This window comes from Salarias fasciatus, chromosome 19, assembly GCF_902148845.1.
Source record: "Salarias fasciatus chromosome 19, fSalaFa1.1, whole genome shotgun sequence".
In the NCBI taxonomy this organism is placed as follows: Eukaryota; Metazoa; Chordata; class Actinopteri; order Blenniiformes; family Blenniidae; genus Salarias; species Salarias fasciatus.
The window spans coordinates 20,864,415-20,881,600 of NC_043763.1; the positions used below are offsets into that span (position 1 = coordinate 20,864,415).

General features: G+C 43.2%; 2 protein-coding genes across 2 annotated transcripts in view; one reads left to right on the plus strand and one right to left on the minus strand.

Moving 5' to 3' along the window:
* eipr1 (EARP complex and GARP complex interacting protein 1) overlaps positions 1-11,164 on the minus strand; it is a 55,782-nt gene extending 44,618 nt beyond the window's left edge. Inside the window, exons 1-4 of the mRNA XM_030117650.1 lie at positions 11,009-11,164; positions 10,811-10,894; positions 4,036-4,168; positions 98-254 (exon numbers count right to left, since the gene is read on the minus strand). Of these exons, the coding sequence (XP_029973510.1) occupies positions 98-254; positions 4,036-4,168; positions 10,811-10,894; positions 11,009-11,050 (416 nt within the window). The 5' untranslated portion in view covers positions 11,051-11,164. The remainder of the gene's footprint in view (positions 1-97; positions 255-4,035; positions 4,169-10,810; positions 10,895-11,008) is intronic.
* A 187-nt stretch (positions 11,165-11,351) lies between these two features.
* Positions 11,352-17,186, plus strand: part of trappc12 (trafficking protein particle complex subunit 12) — a 35,127-nt gene continuing 29,292 nt past the window's right edge. Inside the window, exons 1-3 of the mRNA XM_030116734.1 lie at positions 11,352-11,383; positions 12,940-14,268; positions 16,087-16,203. Of these exons, the coding sequence (XP_029972594.1) occupies positions 12,949-14,268; positions 16,087-16,203 (1,437 nt within the window). The 5' untranslated portion in view covers positions 11,352-11,383; positions 12,940-12,948. The remainder of the gene's footprint in view (positions 11,384-12,939; positions 14,269-16,086; positions 16,204-17,186) is intronic.

Below are 17,186 nucleotides of genomic sequence, written 5' to 3' on the forward strand. Positions count from 1 at the left end.
GTTTGTGCCTCATCTGAATCTGAGCGTCTTTCTGTGTGCAAATCATTCATCAGTACACCAACACACACAACCGGATCCTGACAGCTGCGGCACCTACCAGGCGGCGTTGCCGTGGGCGCTGTCGTCCAGGTGACACAGCAGCTCCAGGGTCTGGGGGTTGTGGGCGGAGTCGTCGGGCGACTCGTGGCTTCCCGTCTCCCAGTCGGAGGGCATCCGCCACACGGCGGCGCAGGACACCACGCGGCTGTCGCAGGCTGCAGAGGAGGGAGGGAGGGCGACACACACTCAAGTCACTCTGCACATGTTAGACAGACACACACATTTCGACGTGTCAGCCACTCGTTCGGATTAGCAACACGAGCAACTTGTCTTATGAGTGTTCAGCGGGTCTGTTAGGAGTGTTTTGTGATTGTGTTTCCCTCCAGTGATTTCCAAATGGTAATTGAATCATCTCTTTAACAAAGGGTAAAAGTGAGTACATCTGAAAATGTCAAGTTGTGTAAGCGCAAAAAGGAATATTAGAGTTTTGTGTGTGTGTGTGTGTGTGTGTGTGCGTGTGTGTGCGTAAAATCATAAAGACGATTAAGCTTTTTTTCAAAGCCAAATATCAAATGAGATTTTATTACGATGTTTCTAAAACGAAAAGCCAACCAACTATGCTGGAAAGGACATGAATTGGATGGAAGAACGGGATTGTTTTGACTACTTTTGAGACCTGTTTTCCAGAACTGGACCTCTCACCATCTGAAAACTCCTCGTAAGGATCACAACCTTCCTACCAATCACTGGCTCAGACTCAGCTCAGCAGTGAGTCACAGATAACTTCAGTGCTTTAGTGACTCACTGCACCATCATGTGGTACCAAGTGTTATTACAAGACTAACTGCACTGAGGCTCACTGCTTATCTTTCAGAAGAAATCTCTCCAGCACTGAGATGATGATTTTATTGATGATATGGACAAAATGACATTTCATACTGTACCTTTAAAGAAATTGAGTTATTCGTCACTCTATAAATTATTTTTTCCTTTTTCTGACAGATAACCCAGAGCTGCTAAATAGAACCAGTGGAGTAAACGCAGAGTTGATTCAGTAAATGGACTAAAAGTCTGGAGAGTTGAGAGTATAACCAATCACAAACAGAAAGCGAGAGACACTTTTTTCGGTGTATGCACTGACAGTGTGTGGGCAGGCGTTGAGCTATGAAACACTGGCGTTAGGCCTATTTGTCAAACTAAAACCCGATGTGGTGCAGGTCCACAGACTCCTCAGTGGTTTTACACAACCTTGCAGCTGCAGTAAGTTGCAGAACAATCTGCGTGTACAAAAGATTCTTTCTTGCTCACAAGTACGCAGGGCCACTGAAAGGCACTGTGGAAATGCACGTGGTTTTAGCTGCAGCTGCAGCAGCAGCAGGAGCATGGGGTGGGCTGTCCGGACAGCCTGTCATCCAGTGAACTCAAGCATGAGCAGCTGACAGAGTGAGAGATGGACCGAGGGTGGAGGGGGGGGGCCACTCTCTGTCCCTGTAGTATCTAACCCGAGTCCCAGCTTCCAGCGCTGTCTGCTCCTGCAACCTCTGACACACACACACACACACACACACACACACACACACACACACACACACACACACAAAACGCTTCTGCCAGGTTCACATCTGGTTAAAAAAAAAAAAAAAAAAAACTAGTGAAGCTTTATTTTTAGCCAAACCTTAAAAAAAATATGTAATTACATCCTGTCACATGTTCAGAAACTGGGCGAGCTGCAGCAACCGTGTTTTCTCTTTAATTAATGATGACGACGAATATATCAGCATCACCCTTCTGCTCATTAAAACCAAAATAGCATTTCCTGTCAGGAGCATGAGTGTGTGTATGAGCTACACCCAGGTAAGAAAATAAGACTGTTAGTTTAACCAGGCCTTTCCTAAATCCAAGGTTTTCTATTTCATTTCTTACTATATTATAATGTCATATAAAATCAGTTGATGATTTAAAAACAGATTTTTTTTTTTTATTCTAACATTTTGCATTCTTTAGCATTATTCAAGAAGTAGGCAAAACGTTATTTTAACGGATTGAAAAGAAAACACGTCTTTTAAAATGTTTTATAACCATTCGGATTTACTTCACGTGCTAATACGCCGTCCCCTGGACCACTGGAAGGAGTGTTTTGTCCACTTTCGTCAATCCGGCTCTGTCTCCTCTTCACCTCCTGCAGTTGAGCTAAGCTAACTACGATGCTAACAGCTGGGATCCAGCCGCTGGATGCACAGACAAAAAAAGGTATTTATGAGCTTATCTCACTTTGCAAATGACAGGGATAGGGCGTGGGTCCAAAATCTTCGGAGTATTATTTTAAAATATTCACAATTAGAGGATTTTTACACGAAGTCCATTGTACTTGCACCATTGTATCAGAAAAACCTCCAGCATGCGACGCTCACATTACCGAAGACAGTCTGTCAAAGACCTCAATATCCTTTACAGTTGTAACTATATTTCCCAATGTTTTTATGTCATTTTCTTTATTGAAAATACAAAAAAGGTGACCAAAAGTGCATATCAGTAGAAGAATACTGAATTGCTTGATACTGCTCTTCAACATTTTGCCATATAATCATTAACCTTGGCAACAAAGGACCAAAGTATTAAAAAAAAATCTTCTGTTTCTTCTGTGGTTTTATTTAATTAGCTTTAACCAAGCTTAGTTTAAAAAAAAAAAAAAATCAGACTCCATTCGAAAGCCCCAAATACATGGCTGTAAGCTGTATCTCAGTGAATATATGTGTGGCTGCAAAAGCTCTTTCAAAAGGACGATTTTCCAGGAAGAACTTGAGCTTCTGCCTCAACATAATGTAGAATCATTCACTCCACAACTCCATATTTTAACAAAACAGGAACAAACAGCTGTAGTTTTTCTTCAAAAATCTTTAAATTAAATTACTTATCCAATAAGAAATCGGTTCATAATGCAGACACTGTGTCATCCATGGTTTTACCGACTGTTGGAAGACTTGGAGCGATGCCATGTTGTATTTTCACAGCGTCTAAGTCAAATACATCAGGGAGAGAAAAAAAAACTTGAGCAATCAGTGTGTAGGTTGTATGTATGGCAAGTGTCCAAGAGACTGACACAAAGAGAACGTGAGTAATGATAAGCCTAGCCAAGGGACACTGAAGTAAACACTACCAACTTCTCAAAGTCCGACCATCCTGCCAGCAGCTTGTCTCGCTCGTTTTGTTCATTTGGAAGCTACAAGTGGAGGAGTCCTTGACGAAAATCTGAACATGTATTATTTTGGCTACAGTAAGAAGAGCGAACAATTAAAATGGAGAGAATTCGGCAGGGTTTTCACGTCTTCAAGTGAAAAACAAAATTTCATTGTGTTTTGGGTGTCGGTTTTAACGACACCATAAACCTTATCAAAAAGGAATCTTTCCACCTGAAACCCTTCAAAAAACTGTAGTTTAAATAGCAGTGGCACTGTAATGCCTCAATAAAAATACATAAATAGTATTTAAATTGTATTTATTAAATATACAAAACTCAAATCATATAAACATGCAGTCAAGAGAAGAGATTTGTGGACCTACAACAAAGTGGAACTTAAGCCTTTTGATCATACCGGATTAAAAAGCCAAAGATTTTTTCAATAAAAACTGAGATGTTGAACAAATATTTTCAGATTCATCCACCCTGACACTCCGTTTTCAATGCTTGATGTGGATGAACGTCCATCCAGGGCCTCAGCGTGTTCACGAATTCATTCATCTCTATTTCTCAAGTGTCAGATACCGAGAAAAGATGAAAACAAGCCAATTTGGACCAACTCTAGATCATTAGCATTTTTCCTTTTTTCACTGTAGCATTCTGCGGAAATCCTGGGTTTAACAAAAGAAGACGATAAAGGACATGAAAAAAGAAGAAAAAAGAAAAACAGAAACACAATAAAACAAAAGAACAAAAAAAGGAGAAACATAAAGAGGCAATGAATGGAGCCAAAGACAGAAGGAAACAGTGGGACTCACTTTTGTTATAGCAGGTGGTAAGCACAGCCTTATCTGCAGGACTGGCGCCAATGTGCCATATCTCCCCAGCTTGGTGCAGAAGGACATTCTTATTAATGATGTTATTCTCATCATCAAAGTCAATGATGTGGATCTGAAAGAGAAGCAGAGACGGTTTGAGGATGAGGCTGAGAAGCGCACTCCGTGCACCTCCCTCCACTCGTACAAGCCGCAGTTCAAAGCTCTGCTCGCTCCTCCGATTTCCCCCCTGAAACCGAGAACGCTCCTCTCTTCTTTTCTTTTTTTTTTTACCTCCCGAAAATGACAGTCAACGTAATTTCAAGGCAGGAGTCGCTTTAGTTCTTTTTTTACTCTCCACGTCAACTTCATACAGCTGGAGATTTTCATCTTGATTTAGCCTTTAAAGTGGCGATTAAGACACTTTTAGAAGTCATGTTGGATTCGTGGGAGTTATGCAAACGACATGTTGGAGAAGTCAGGGGGAAAAAAAGGCAGAGAGGAAAATGATAACAGCTCATTTGTTTTTCTTTTTTAGACAAATGGCCCCGCTAAAAGGGGCTGGGGATAGGACCGCATTATCCAAGAGAGCTTTTCTGTACAAGGCCTTTAATTGTGCACTTTCTTTAAAAGACATTTGTAGTAATCAAACCTTTGTCAGCGCACGACAATTTAGCTTTAGCTAATGGTACCCTAACTTCAAATCTGTTGTTTTGATCTGCAAATTGTGTGTGGTGGTAGTCGGCATAGTCGTGAGTGGAGAGAAAGCACGATGGCAATACTTCCTGCTCAATATGGTGGCTGTGAATCTTTAACAGAACCACATAATGCAACACTTTTAATTGGTTGTATGTGTGAGAGGTACGTCGTATTAAAGTATCATCAAGTTTCACTCTGTAGACTCACAGATTTAACAAAAAATTAGACCCGAGAACTGTTGATTCGTAGTAAATATAGGGAAACTGTTGCAAACATGATGATTAGTTCAGTGGATTCAAGATTTCAGTCCAAAAGAAACACGTCTGAAATGTAGAAGAAGAAGAGATCCAGATCGCTGATGTTCAGCAGACAGATCTGCAGCGAATGTGCGATGCTGGCACATCGACTCACCTCTACGCCCCTCGCCGGCTCAACTCTCTCAACCCCTCCCTCACACTCAGCCTTCCAGCTCCAGAGTGTTCTGCTCCAGAGACAAGACCCAGCCGCCCAGAGTCCCAGCACCCCTGAAGTCCGGCTGCGCAGGATTGTTGAACAAACGTTTACCCTGAGCCTGAGGTGGAGCCGGAAGGAGCGAGGAGGAGGAGGAGGAGGAGGAGGAGGAGGACGGTAGCTCAAGCTTTGGGGGAACGATGCTCAAGCTTGCACGACACTGAGGGTACTCGAGAGCTCCTTCAATAAAGGACTGCTTCAACCGAAGTGTGTGAAAGAGCAGTTTCAAAAATCTTTTATTTCTAGTTGTTTGTTAGTCTCTGCAATCCACAGTCCTCCCAGTATATCACGGGTGCTTATATGGTTATTTTCCAGGCTGCAGCTCTAACTTTGACTAGTTTCTATACGTGCAACGTCACTGTGGTTTCCCTCCCGAGAGTGACGGGGAAAAGAGAGCACATTGAAAAGAGCTGAGGCTGAAGGGATATTGAACTTTATCAAAGGGACAATGAATGAATGGCCCAGTGAGGCCACATACGAGCCCACATACTTGTATACCACTAGTATTGATGAGAACTATAGAGCGCTTCCATCCGAGGAAAACATTTTCTTAATACTTTTTTGATTATCAGAGATGCAACAATCACCCAACCATAAGCACAACTGTATAACTGCAGATACTTTGTGGTAACCTTTGGGTTTCCTTGACCTGTCTTTGCTTTGTCGATGTTATAACTGCACTTGTAAACACAATCAATAGTGTAGATTTTACAGTACACAAGTTGGAAAAAAAAAAACAGGCTGAAGTTTTATCCATAAGAACTTAATAGAAGCTCCTCCTTACTGAACTGTTTTCATTACATGGAAATGTATTCTACGAGGGCCCCAGATTGAATACAGTTCAGGGCCCACAATGCAGTAAAACAGTGAGAGTCTCAAGGTTTGATCAGACAATTAATGGTGGTTTCTCCCATAAGAAAGACACTTACAGCGCCTTGGGGGACCGTTAATGGGGTTGCACTGGACAATAACTCCTGCTAGGCACTTCGGCTCCCCTTGCCTGTAGTACTTTTACAGGCTGAACAGGAGTCTGAACGGAGGAGGTGTGAGGGGGAGGAGAAGAGGACCAGAGCGGCGGCATCCTTCAGCCTTCTCAAAGTCAGCTCGGCGACTATTAACCTTGGGTGGGACTGCATCGAGCAAAAAATTATTACGCAAAGTTATAATTTTATGGCGGTGGGGGAGCAGTACAAATAAATTCAGGCCGGCGGGACAGGGTAATTGGAGGGACTAGTAATAGGGTCCCCCCGAATGAACCCAGGTGTGAGAGGGGAGAGAAGTTCCAGCCCTCCTCCCGCAGGTGATTTATCCCTCATTCTTCCAAGCCCAGGGAGTGACTCATAGCCTTCATCCACTTGGGCACCCGGCCCAGTGCTTTTAATTACGTGCCGACGGTGGGAGGAATCCAGGCAGGGAGGAGGAGGAGGAGGAGGAGAAGAAGAGGGAGACCGGTGAGAGCGGGGCGAGGGGAGGGATAAAGCCAAGCTGGCTTGTGGCCCCCACTTCACGGGCTTCTCCACTAAAGCTCTTTAGCCGTGCAGATGACAGTAAGCGGGGCGGAGGAGTAGCGAGCGGGTGAGAGGTGCCAAGCTCGGCCGCTTTATCTCGTTAGCAGCCTTAAATGCCATGCCGGCGCACCCTCCGATCTGTCATTCCAGCTATTGGTCTCTGAGGGATTTGAGAGGTGCTCGGCGAGTTAAGAGAGACATTTCCACCCTGCATTATGCTTAATGGGAGGTGGAGAGGCCGGCAGGATTATGGATACAGCCGGAGCTATCAGAGGCTAAAATGCCGATCGGAAAAACATTTTTCATACAAGCCCACACGAGCCGAGCTAACCAGGGTTCACCGGTGAACTTATTCAGAAAAGGAAAACTCAATGAGCTTCATGAATAACATCAAATGTACAGAAAAAACCCATAATTCAAGCCGGCTCATCTCAAAGAACCTGACTTGAGGATGAGGAAAGATTCCAATTGGTTTCTACAGCTTTAAAATGCCTTTTGACATTAAGAGCAGAAAATGGGCCATTTGGGTTTTCTTTCTGTAAATTTTCATCTACATAGAGTGTTCTGAAAAAACTAAATACAAGTTCTAATTTTCCCCAAAATTCCTTCTAACTAAACACCAATTTTTAGAGAGAACAATCTTAAATCAGTTGATGACTCTGAGTCTACAAGCGTCATTTATTCACTGACACGATGGCTTCGAGGCCTTTTCCAGAGTTTTGAGAGTCACCGGGAATGGCAGCTTCATCAACTGTCCATACGAATTTCTCCAAATGTTGCTATTTCAATGCGAAACTTTTGTGAAGCGAGTAACACAAAAATGATACGTTTTCACTTGAAACACTGCCTCAACAAGGTCTCACACACACTCCCATTCACATCGCTGGGCAATAAAATAAAACGAGTTTTAAACACGACTGCACTGAGCGGCCATGAAACAAATCTAATGCCGAGTTAGCAGCTTTATTCAAAGCAGAAGTCCTGTACATCCATCCCTGTGGCGTCTTTCGGTTATTTGGTGCACAATCAGGGCTCAGATGGCAGCGTTCACACTTAAACGAACTGACTGCACTAACACAGCAATCGCAGCAAAATGAGTTTTTTCCGGTTTTATCCCAAGTAAACCTGGTGGCGAGTGTGAACACACGACGAGTCCAAATCGGACTGAGGAGGCGGACGGCTCGACGGACCTGGGATTGCCACATCTGCCCTTATTCTCCTCTCATTATTGTCTCGTTCAACTTTTATTCGAAAGGTTGTAAAATCCCACAGTTGGCAGTGGCATTTTAAGTAGAATCACCACTGAATAAATGAGCAATAAGAAGCTTCACCGCCACTAAATCTAATAACTGTACTAAGATTAGATTTCCGCTGGTATGAAGAATTCACCTCTTTGGTGTTCTTGCATTGCGGCTCATGCCAGAGTGGAGGAGAGTGTTAGGAGGAGTATATTAAGCTACTGACAGTGTGTAATAAGAAATCACACAGATCGACTGGGATGCATTGTCACCATTCCCAACAAGCTCTGCATTAGCCTCGCTACACAAGACTTGGATTGAACTATGTCTGCGTTCAGTGCCAGACTGTTTTCACACTGAACTCTGCCAGAAAATAGGCTCGCTTTTTCAAGGCACAAATCTCTCTCTCTCTCTCCATCCCTCCCTCTCTCTCTCCATCTCCCTCTCTCATCCTTCCTCGCTCGCTCTCAGAGAGCTAATTATTTCTCCCCCCGTTTAGAGCCAACTGTTTCTGTCATCTGTCTCTGTAATGACCTCTGCAAGATGTGCATGCATGCATGTGAACGCACACACTCTTTCTGCTTCATACACACACTCACACACACACACAAAAATGCGATGGCAGGAGAAAACCCTCACTAACAATCAGACCTTTTTCAGAGAAAGCACAGATGAAGACACAACATGCAACAGATCTGTCTCACTTTCAGAATGAATGGTGGCTTAAAAAAACGGAGTTCTGCTGAAGTAGCAGATATCAGTTATCAGCTGACACATTAATAATCAATAAGAATATATATATATATATATATATATATATATATATATATATATATATATATATATATATATATATATATATATATATATATACACATATATATACATATGCTGTGGACAGTTTTCAGACAAAAATAAACTGAAATAAAATAATTTGCAAACATTTCAGCAACACCTCAGTCTTGTAAATAGATTATAAGTTATTACAGTGACAAATGCCAAATTTTTCTGGCTTCAACTTTTCATATGTGAGGATTTTGTGTTGAAGACTCAGAAAAAGCAATGTGTAGATGTCAATTCTTTATGGTAATGTTCCAACATAACCATTTTTAAACATTCCATACTGAAAGTGTTGGATCACTTTGCACTCGTCAATTCAGACTAACAGTATATACCGGTAAGTGTATTTACCGAAGGCAAAAATGAAAGCTGGGAGAGTGGGAACTTGAAGTTCACTTTCTGAATCCCACAGATGACGGGTCACAACCGTGGTCCCCTGAGCAAGGCCCCAAACTCAGGGGTTGTCAAACATAAGGCTCATGGGTCAAAATCTGCTTGCAAGAGACTCCAATCCAGCCCGCCAAAAAAACAGGCAAATTTTGACAATATAAAATAAAACATTAAAAAAAAAAAAAAAAACATAATGCTGAAATCTGGGCTGAGATATCAGTGATGCTGCAATGAAATGTCATCAAACTAGTCTCAAAGCCACGCTGTCAGGGTGAGTTTGTAAAAACAACCATCATACAACTATAGGAGAAGTTAATTGTTTGGTTTTGAGACAATTTAGACATTTTCACCGCATATGCTGTGTATCTCAAGATGACTCTGGACTGCATTTGTCCCCTAAACTAAAACCTGTTTGACACTCCTGGTATCACCTCTATCTGCTGAGGTTATATCTAGAAGGGACTATGGCATAAAACTTGTGCCAGATCACAAGACGTAATGTGGTAACCCCCGAAGTAATGAGCTGAAATGAGGAAGATCCTGTAACAGCATCATTTTGTCTCCAGGATATAAAGCTAAGCAGGGAGTGAGGCTCTGAAAGGTTGAAGCTGATTTTCTGCAGAGCAGCGAGACACATACTCAGACTAAGTAGCCTGACTTGACATAAACAGTGAGGTTTCAGAAGCACCAACCAGACTTTAATCTGTTGGTTTAGGCTCCACAGCTAGCCAGAAGAGAGACAAAACAGGCTGACTCAGAATGGAAGCTTCATCCATCTCACAGGCAAACATACTTTCTGTGAGCAACAATGTGAAATACTCATATAGGGACTAATATGTGCAAGCCTTCTGAAGTTTTGTTTGCTTTCAGTGTTGTTGTCTGCTGGAGGGACCAACTTTGTTTTGCTTTTGTTGTTTTCGGCTCATTGTTGTCCGTTTTCACCATATTGATTCCTCCAACCATCAAATGCACTCACATTCACACTGAAGGTCTAATTTACAGTGGCAGATTATGAATACATTTTCTGAAATGTAGGGATATAAATGTATGTTCCTTCTCATTTGGATGCTGAAACTGACAAAAAAACATTGATTTATGGACTGACATCTAAAACACTATAATCTTATTTAGATGATCTGATAAGGGCTTATTACCATACAGCGTAAGTATTTACATGGTTTCAAGCATTGTACTTATTAATTATTACCAAGAAAAGTACACCTTTACACAAATACTGCACAAGCACATGCAAACTCCACACAGTGCTTACCACACTGTGCCACTGTAAAACAAGTTGCCGTAGAAAGAAGCAGCAGAAGCACACTGTCATTATGTCTAATCTCACCTCCACTTACAATAACTTCAATTCTAAAAACGTTTGTTTTCAGAGTAAAAAAATCAGAGCATCAACGTGCATGTCTATTTATTAATTTTTAACCACAGTGAAGTTGAAAAACAACACTTCCTAAAGCAGCCCGTAGTGGTGAGTGTTCTCCACTGACACGGTGGGTAGAACCCCAAGAGTCTGTTCTAAAATATTAGCACATGTGATGATGATGAGGAGGAGGATGAGGAGGAGGAGGATCTTCTTACCTGGTTGTCAAATTTCAGTGACTGTGTTCCCACGAGGAACCGAATAGCATCAGTCTCAGCTGTCTGAGCAGTCAGTGCACGAGCCTGCAGAGTGTAACAACACACGAACATATTAGAATAGAATAGAACATAATAGAATATTAGAATAGAATAGAAGTTGTCCGACAAGTACTATGACGATATGGCATTGCGACGTACCTGGAATTCAAGACCATAAATAACTGGAGCGTCGTCCTCCATTTTTCAATATATCACCAGCGTTTTCGTATCCCTTAAAAGAATTTTATTGTGGAAAAAGCATGAAAAACACAGTAAATGGGCTCCGGTCTGCGTTAAACCAAAACACAAGTGACTGCACTTCCGCGTTGTCGAAAACCATACGAAATCAACGTAGCCCTTTCATACGTATGCATCCCCACTGAACGAATCATACGCTTCTAAAAGTGCGTATACGATATCGAGAATAGGAAAATGAATGGCCGCGTGACGTTTGTCCCCCGCTGGACACCGTACCAAGGGCTGGATTTGTTTGGCGCATGCGCAGTACGGCGGTTGCTGTCATTCGGCGGTCAGGTGAGAAAACAATGTCTCAATCTTTCAGTTATTGAATTTTAATTACGATGTGTTGGCACTACCTGAAGAGTGTAGTTTCCAAAGCATGGATATGCGTTATTGGGAGGTGACAGTGGCAAGTAGATGCTTCGCTACGATAGCAATAGCTAACTAGCATTAGCAGGATTGGTGTCATCAAAACAGAAACTCTGGGGTCTGATTAATTGGATTTGTGATGGCAAGCTCTTAGAGTATGAATAAAACAGGAACAGATGTCTTATTCAGTTAAGGAATCGATCGGAGCTGACCAGAAGACCGTTTAAAAACAGGAAATTATAACGACGGATGCCCCTTAGTGTGGAAGTAGTAGGTTCACGTAGAGGGATCGAGCGTAAAATCATCAATAACTGTGTGGATGTATGTCGGGATGAAAAGACGGATCTTAAAAATGTCATTTGAGCTAAACAGGCCAAGTAAGCAGGATTGATTGTGAGCTAAGGGACAGAAGGACGCTTGCAGGCTTGATAATGTGATCATTTCTGTAATCAAAGCATAATTCGTGTTAACATGTTAACTATAAAATTAAAACCTATTTCAGTTTTATTGTTATCTATACATCAGAAAACATGTTTCCTGCGCAGTGAACATCTTTCTTTGGTGTCCACAGAGAATGCCAACAATACAAAATTGCATATGAAAGATTATGTACAAGAAACTGCACCAGAACTATGTGCAAAATGTAAACTAAAAGTACTGCAAAATTATGTAATGAAGTGTTTATATACAAATAGGACAGTCGGGAGTAATCAGAGCATCAGAAGAGCAGTGTGTGTGCGTGCGTGCGTGCGTGTGTGCGTGTGTGCGTGTGTGTGTGTGTGTGTGTGTGTGCGTGCGTGCGTGCGTGTGCGTGCGCTGCACTTTGATTTCAGTGTCATTTGGTAGTCGTAGATCTGTTTCTTTCCTGCCTTCTACTCTGGTCAGTTGACTGTAATACGGATTGCCTGGTGGTCTTAAGATGAGTCCTTATGGGCATTTAATTTAGCATCAATCTCAAAATGTTCCTGTTACAGTCAGTTCTGAACATATCTGTGGTGTAAATTATTTTCATTCATTTGGATGCTTTTTAAGGCCTGTTTGACAGTCTGTGAAATGTCTGCTTAGAGCTCCTTGTATTTTTGGCATCATATAGTAGTGAATAGTAACAAACAGGACAACCGAGGGTTATGGTCAAAGATTGGTTGAGACTGAATCCACCTGTCACTACTGACACTTTAACAAACATATCTGGATTATGAAAATGATAAGACTGTGGATTTACAAAAATCTGTGTGAATTCTGTCCTTGTTCACAACATGAAATTTGATTCTTAAATTAAAGGCATCATCTGGAGATTTAAGAATCACACGACAAGTTTTATTTTGTGCTTTGTTTCTCTTGTTGTACGGTTCAATTTACCCTCCATCAGCTGCTAAAAACAGGGCTTTCTTGCCTTGAAAAAGCATCTTTATTTTACATCCATGTCATTGGGAATTAACTGTTGATATAACATTGTGTCTTGCTGTGTTTTAACTGTCAAGAGCGAGAAGATGGATTTGGGGGAGGCTCACGCCCAGCGACCAGTCACCTTGGATATCACAGTAGAGGATGTCAACACTGATGCCTCAGCCTCGGACGTTCCTGAGTCAACCGCCACCACCCAGACCCCTTCCAGAGAAAACATCCTGGCCCAGGAGGACAGCATCGACCTAGGCGGGGAATTTGCCACTCCCCATGAGGACAGTAGCGCCACGCCCTCAGAGAGCCTGCTAGACAAGCTCAACGATCAGATGATGGAGAGTGTTATGATCTCAGACTCACCCAATAACAGTGAAGAAGATGATGTCGTCCCTATGGAGTCCTTTCTGGAAGCAGGGGAAGAGGAGAGTACTGGAGAGGTTCTGGAAAGCAAAGAGGAGCAAATTGGACAGAATACAAGTGAGATTAAAGTTTCAGTGATGGACGAAGAAGACGAAGCTTCAGAGGAGAAATCAGAGGATGCAAAAGAACAGACAGACACAGAAGAGCAAGTCACAGCTTGTATTTCACCTCAAGGTGATGCTGAGAGCCTGACTGAAAGTAAAGGTCAGGAAGCAGGCCTGCAGTCAGCCAAAGAGATTAGCCCCAAAGAGGAGCCCGTGCCAGTGTGCACCATATTCAGCCAGGGCTCCCAGCCCAAGTCTCTGGTGCCCGATGGCTTCCAGCCCACCCTCATCAAGTCTCCCAGCTTCAGTATGGGGAGCGCCGGGGTGAGCGACGAGGCCGTGACCCCCAGCAAGATGACAGTGCCCCTTGTATGTCAACCCAGCCCCAGCCTCAGCAAGTTCTTCACTGACAATGGACAGGCCAACCCAGCCTCCGACTTCTTTGATTCCTTCACTGCTCCCTCGTCCTTCATCTCCGTTTCCAACCCCAATGCAGAAATCCCTCCTGGCAGCAGCCCCATGCCCCTGAGCCCCACGCCCGATCGCCAGCGCTCCTCCACCTCCTCCTCCATGTCTACCCCGGGAGGGCCCCTGGACTCCAGCATGCCCACCCCCAGCTCGGTGTTCACCCCCGCTCCAGCCGAGTCAGCCCCCAAGTCCCACCCCCCCACGCCCCAAACGGTCTCAGCTCCAAGTCAAACCCCCGCCTCGGCTCCATCAGCACAGCCGCAGCCCTTCAACCAGCTCCAGGCCGTGTTTTCCGGCAGTGACGATCCCTTTGCAACGGCGCTGAGCCTGAGCGAGGTGGACAGGCGCCATGATGCCTGGCTACCCTGCGAAGAGACCAGGAAGGTGTTAATATCCGTGGCCACCCAGCAGTACAGCCCAGCCTTTGTTGAGAGCAGCAGACTCACCATGCCTGGGCTCAAATTTGACAACCTGCAGGTAGGACAAACACTGAAACTGTCACATGCTTATTTTATTGTGTGTGTCTTCTGAAAACCTTCAGAGCAGCTCTAACACCAAGGTTTACTTTATTTGCCTCAGAGTGAGGTTGCTATATACAACATGTGCAGTCACGCTGACATGTTTACTGACTGATCAGTGTAGTTGATTGAGGTGTTTTTAGCCTCACAGAGGTTCGCCGTGTCTCTGTTTCAGTAGCTCGTACATGAAGTTCAGTTCATGAATGGGATGAGATATGATTTCACAAGCTTGTGTTACAGTTAATCATCCCCATATTGTCAACTTTTCCAAGTTGAAATGAAAATAATAACATTCTGAAGTACTTGAAAAACCTTGTATTTAAATGTACTGAGAGTTCTGAACATCAGGTGGAGACCAGCTCCATCGCTTCCTCACTGCTTCACATTCTTTTTGCAAATGACTCACAGCCTCTTAAGAGGTGCATCTTCACTGTTCAGTGCAGCGTGAGCCGCAGCAGCAGTCGATGGCGTCAGTTGATTAAGGTATTGAGTGTGGCTCGAATGAGTTGGCTCCTGTTTGGTTTTTTAAAACTTAACACAACTGTCAGATGTGAACTAGGAGAATATGTTTCTTAATCGATGATTGGTCATGACATGTTTCAGTGTAAGATTTGTGTCCTACACACCTATTCTATAATATCAGCCTCAAGTGAAGATCAGTGTTGCCCAGATCCTGTTATACCCATTAAACAACTGGTTTCATTCCCAGTTAACTTGCTTTGAAAATAACTCAATCGGAAAAAGAAATCTCATTCAAACTGCTGAAATTGAACATTTTTGCCACAAAAGACTCGACTGAATGATTATGAAAGCACTTATTTATTATTCTTAATTGATAAGTTGAATGGGGACATGGTGAGATGAACCAAACGGAGCAGCTCAAAGACTGAGGAGAAGTTTAGTGGGGTTGGTCTGTTCAGTGTGTTGAACCTCTGGTGATTATTATTTGTGCTCAGGTTTTCTGATCTGTCATGTCAAGAATTATTGAATTCACCTTGATCACGCCCTGCTTTGCACTTTTGTCTTTCACCGAGAGACTCTTTCTTCTGTCACAGCTTTCTCCTGCTCTGGAGCAGCTCACACAGTTTTGAAGACGTTGGCACACACACACACACACACACACACACACACACACACACACACACACACACACACACACACACACACACACACACACACACACACACACACACGCGTCCGCCTCAGCCTGGGTCACCCTGTTATGTTCTTCTTTTCTCCAAAACATCCCCTGAGCTCCCTGAACAGCAGCATTTACCCGTAATGACAACCCTGATGAAACATCAATTTACTTATTTATTCAGTTGAATCTTTTGGTGTGCGTCCACCTCCCGCCTCAGATTGTGTTCATTATCCCCTCAGAATGTGTTTGAATGCCTTCTTGAATAAATGAATAGAAATCAAGGATTTTTTTTCCCGTCATCTTTTCCTCTCAGAGCCAGTTTTCAGCAAACAAATTAGATCTACTTTAAAGCTGGATTAAAGACTGCATTTTCTGAGCCCTGCCGTTTCTTTGCTTGGCTTCCCCGAGGAGGAGATATTGTTTTTATTGATTGTGATTCCATCCAAAGACGGGGATGCCCGCAACTCCGATTTTAACCCCCGTAGTCATGTTTATTTAATTTAGAGAAACACGATCTGATCTGATCTTCTGACATCCTGTAGTTTACACGCTGGTCCTTCCAGCGTTTTGTCACCACAGAGTTCTGTTGTGTCCTTCTGGGCGATGCTGACTTTCTGAGCGTGTGTTTTCGTGCAGGGCGACGCCGTGAAAGACCTCATGGTTCGATTCCTGGGCGAGCAAGCGGCCACGAAGCGTCAGGTCCTCACCGCCAACTCAGTGGAGCAGTCCTTCACCGGCCTCAAACAGCTGATCGTAAGTCACTCGTCAGACTTCTGTGGACGGTTGTCATTGTTCACTGATTGGTTTTAGAGAAGGGATGTCAAACATGAGGCCCGTGGGCCAAAACCGGCCCGCAGGAGACTTGAATTTCAGTCAAACCAGCCATCAGTGTGGCATCTTTTTGGCTTGTTCAAGTTTAATTTCACATTTCCATCATCACTGATGCTGAAACTGGTGTTAAATTACACTTAATCTATGCTGCACGTCACCATGTTTGACTCCATTGAGATGAAAGGTTTCACTGAAGTTGACCAGTCACAGTAAAGTGATCTTTCAGGAAGAGGAGCGATGAAGTGAAATACCCTGAAACGCTATGATTCCGACAGAGCGGGAACAGAGAATCTACGTCAATGGCTGAATTGTGGTGTAGATGTCAACTAACAGCCAGAAAACCACCAGTTTCGTTCTGGATTCCTTTCTCAAGCTTCCGTCCATTTTCAGCTGGGATCGACTCAAACAGTGGGTACAGAAGATGAATGAAATCATGAATACCCAGTACGTGAAGTGTGAATCATAAAAAGCTTTTTAGGTGGATATCCACAGTGTGAAGAACATGGAAGTGGTCCATAATTGGCCCTCTTTAAGGCAAACTACTTGTTGAAATTCACATGAAATTGCATGAGTAAATAGTGATCTATTACAGCAATACAGCGGTTGTTGTAGGCTTTTAAGGCCTTCGCAACTTTACAGCTTTAGTAATGATTACATGTTCCACACCAGTGACAGCAAGAGTCCACCCTTGGAAATATTCACACATCTGAAAAAATATGTTGAAAAACACAGCGTGATGCTGATGTGCAGGCTTGCCATCCTCTATATTAACATTATAAACTCATGTTCTGTCAATGCATCCGTCCATTAATTCAGATCTGACCAGCTTTTGGGGAGACAAAAATCTGAATTTTTTTGAAGATCGGAAAGGTGTGTTAGGGGAGTCAAAAATAAATTTGATAAAG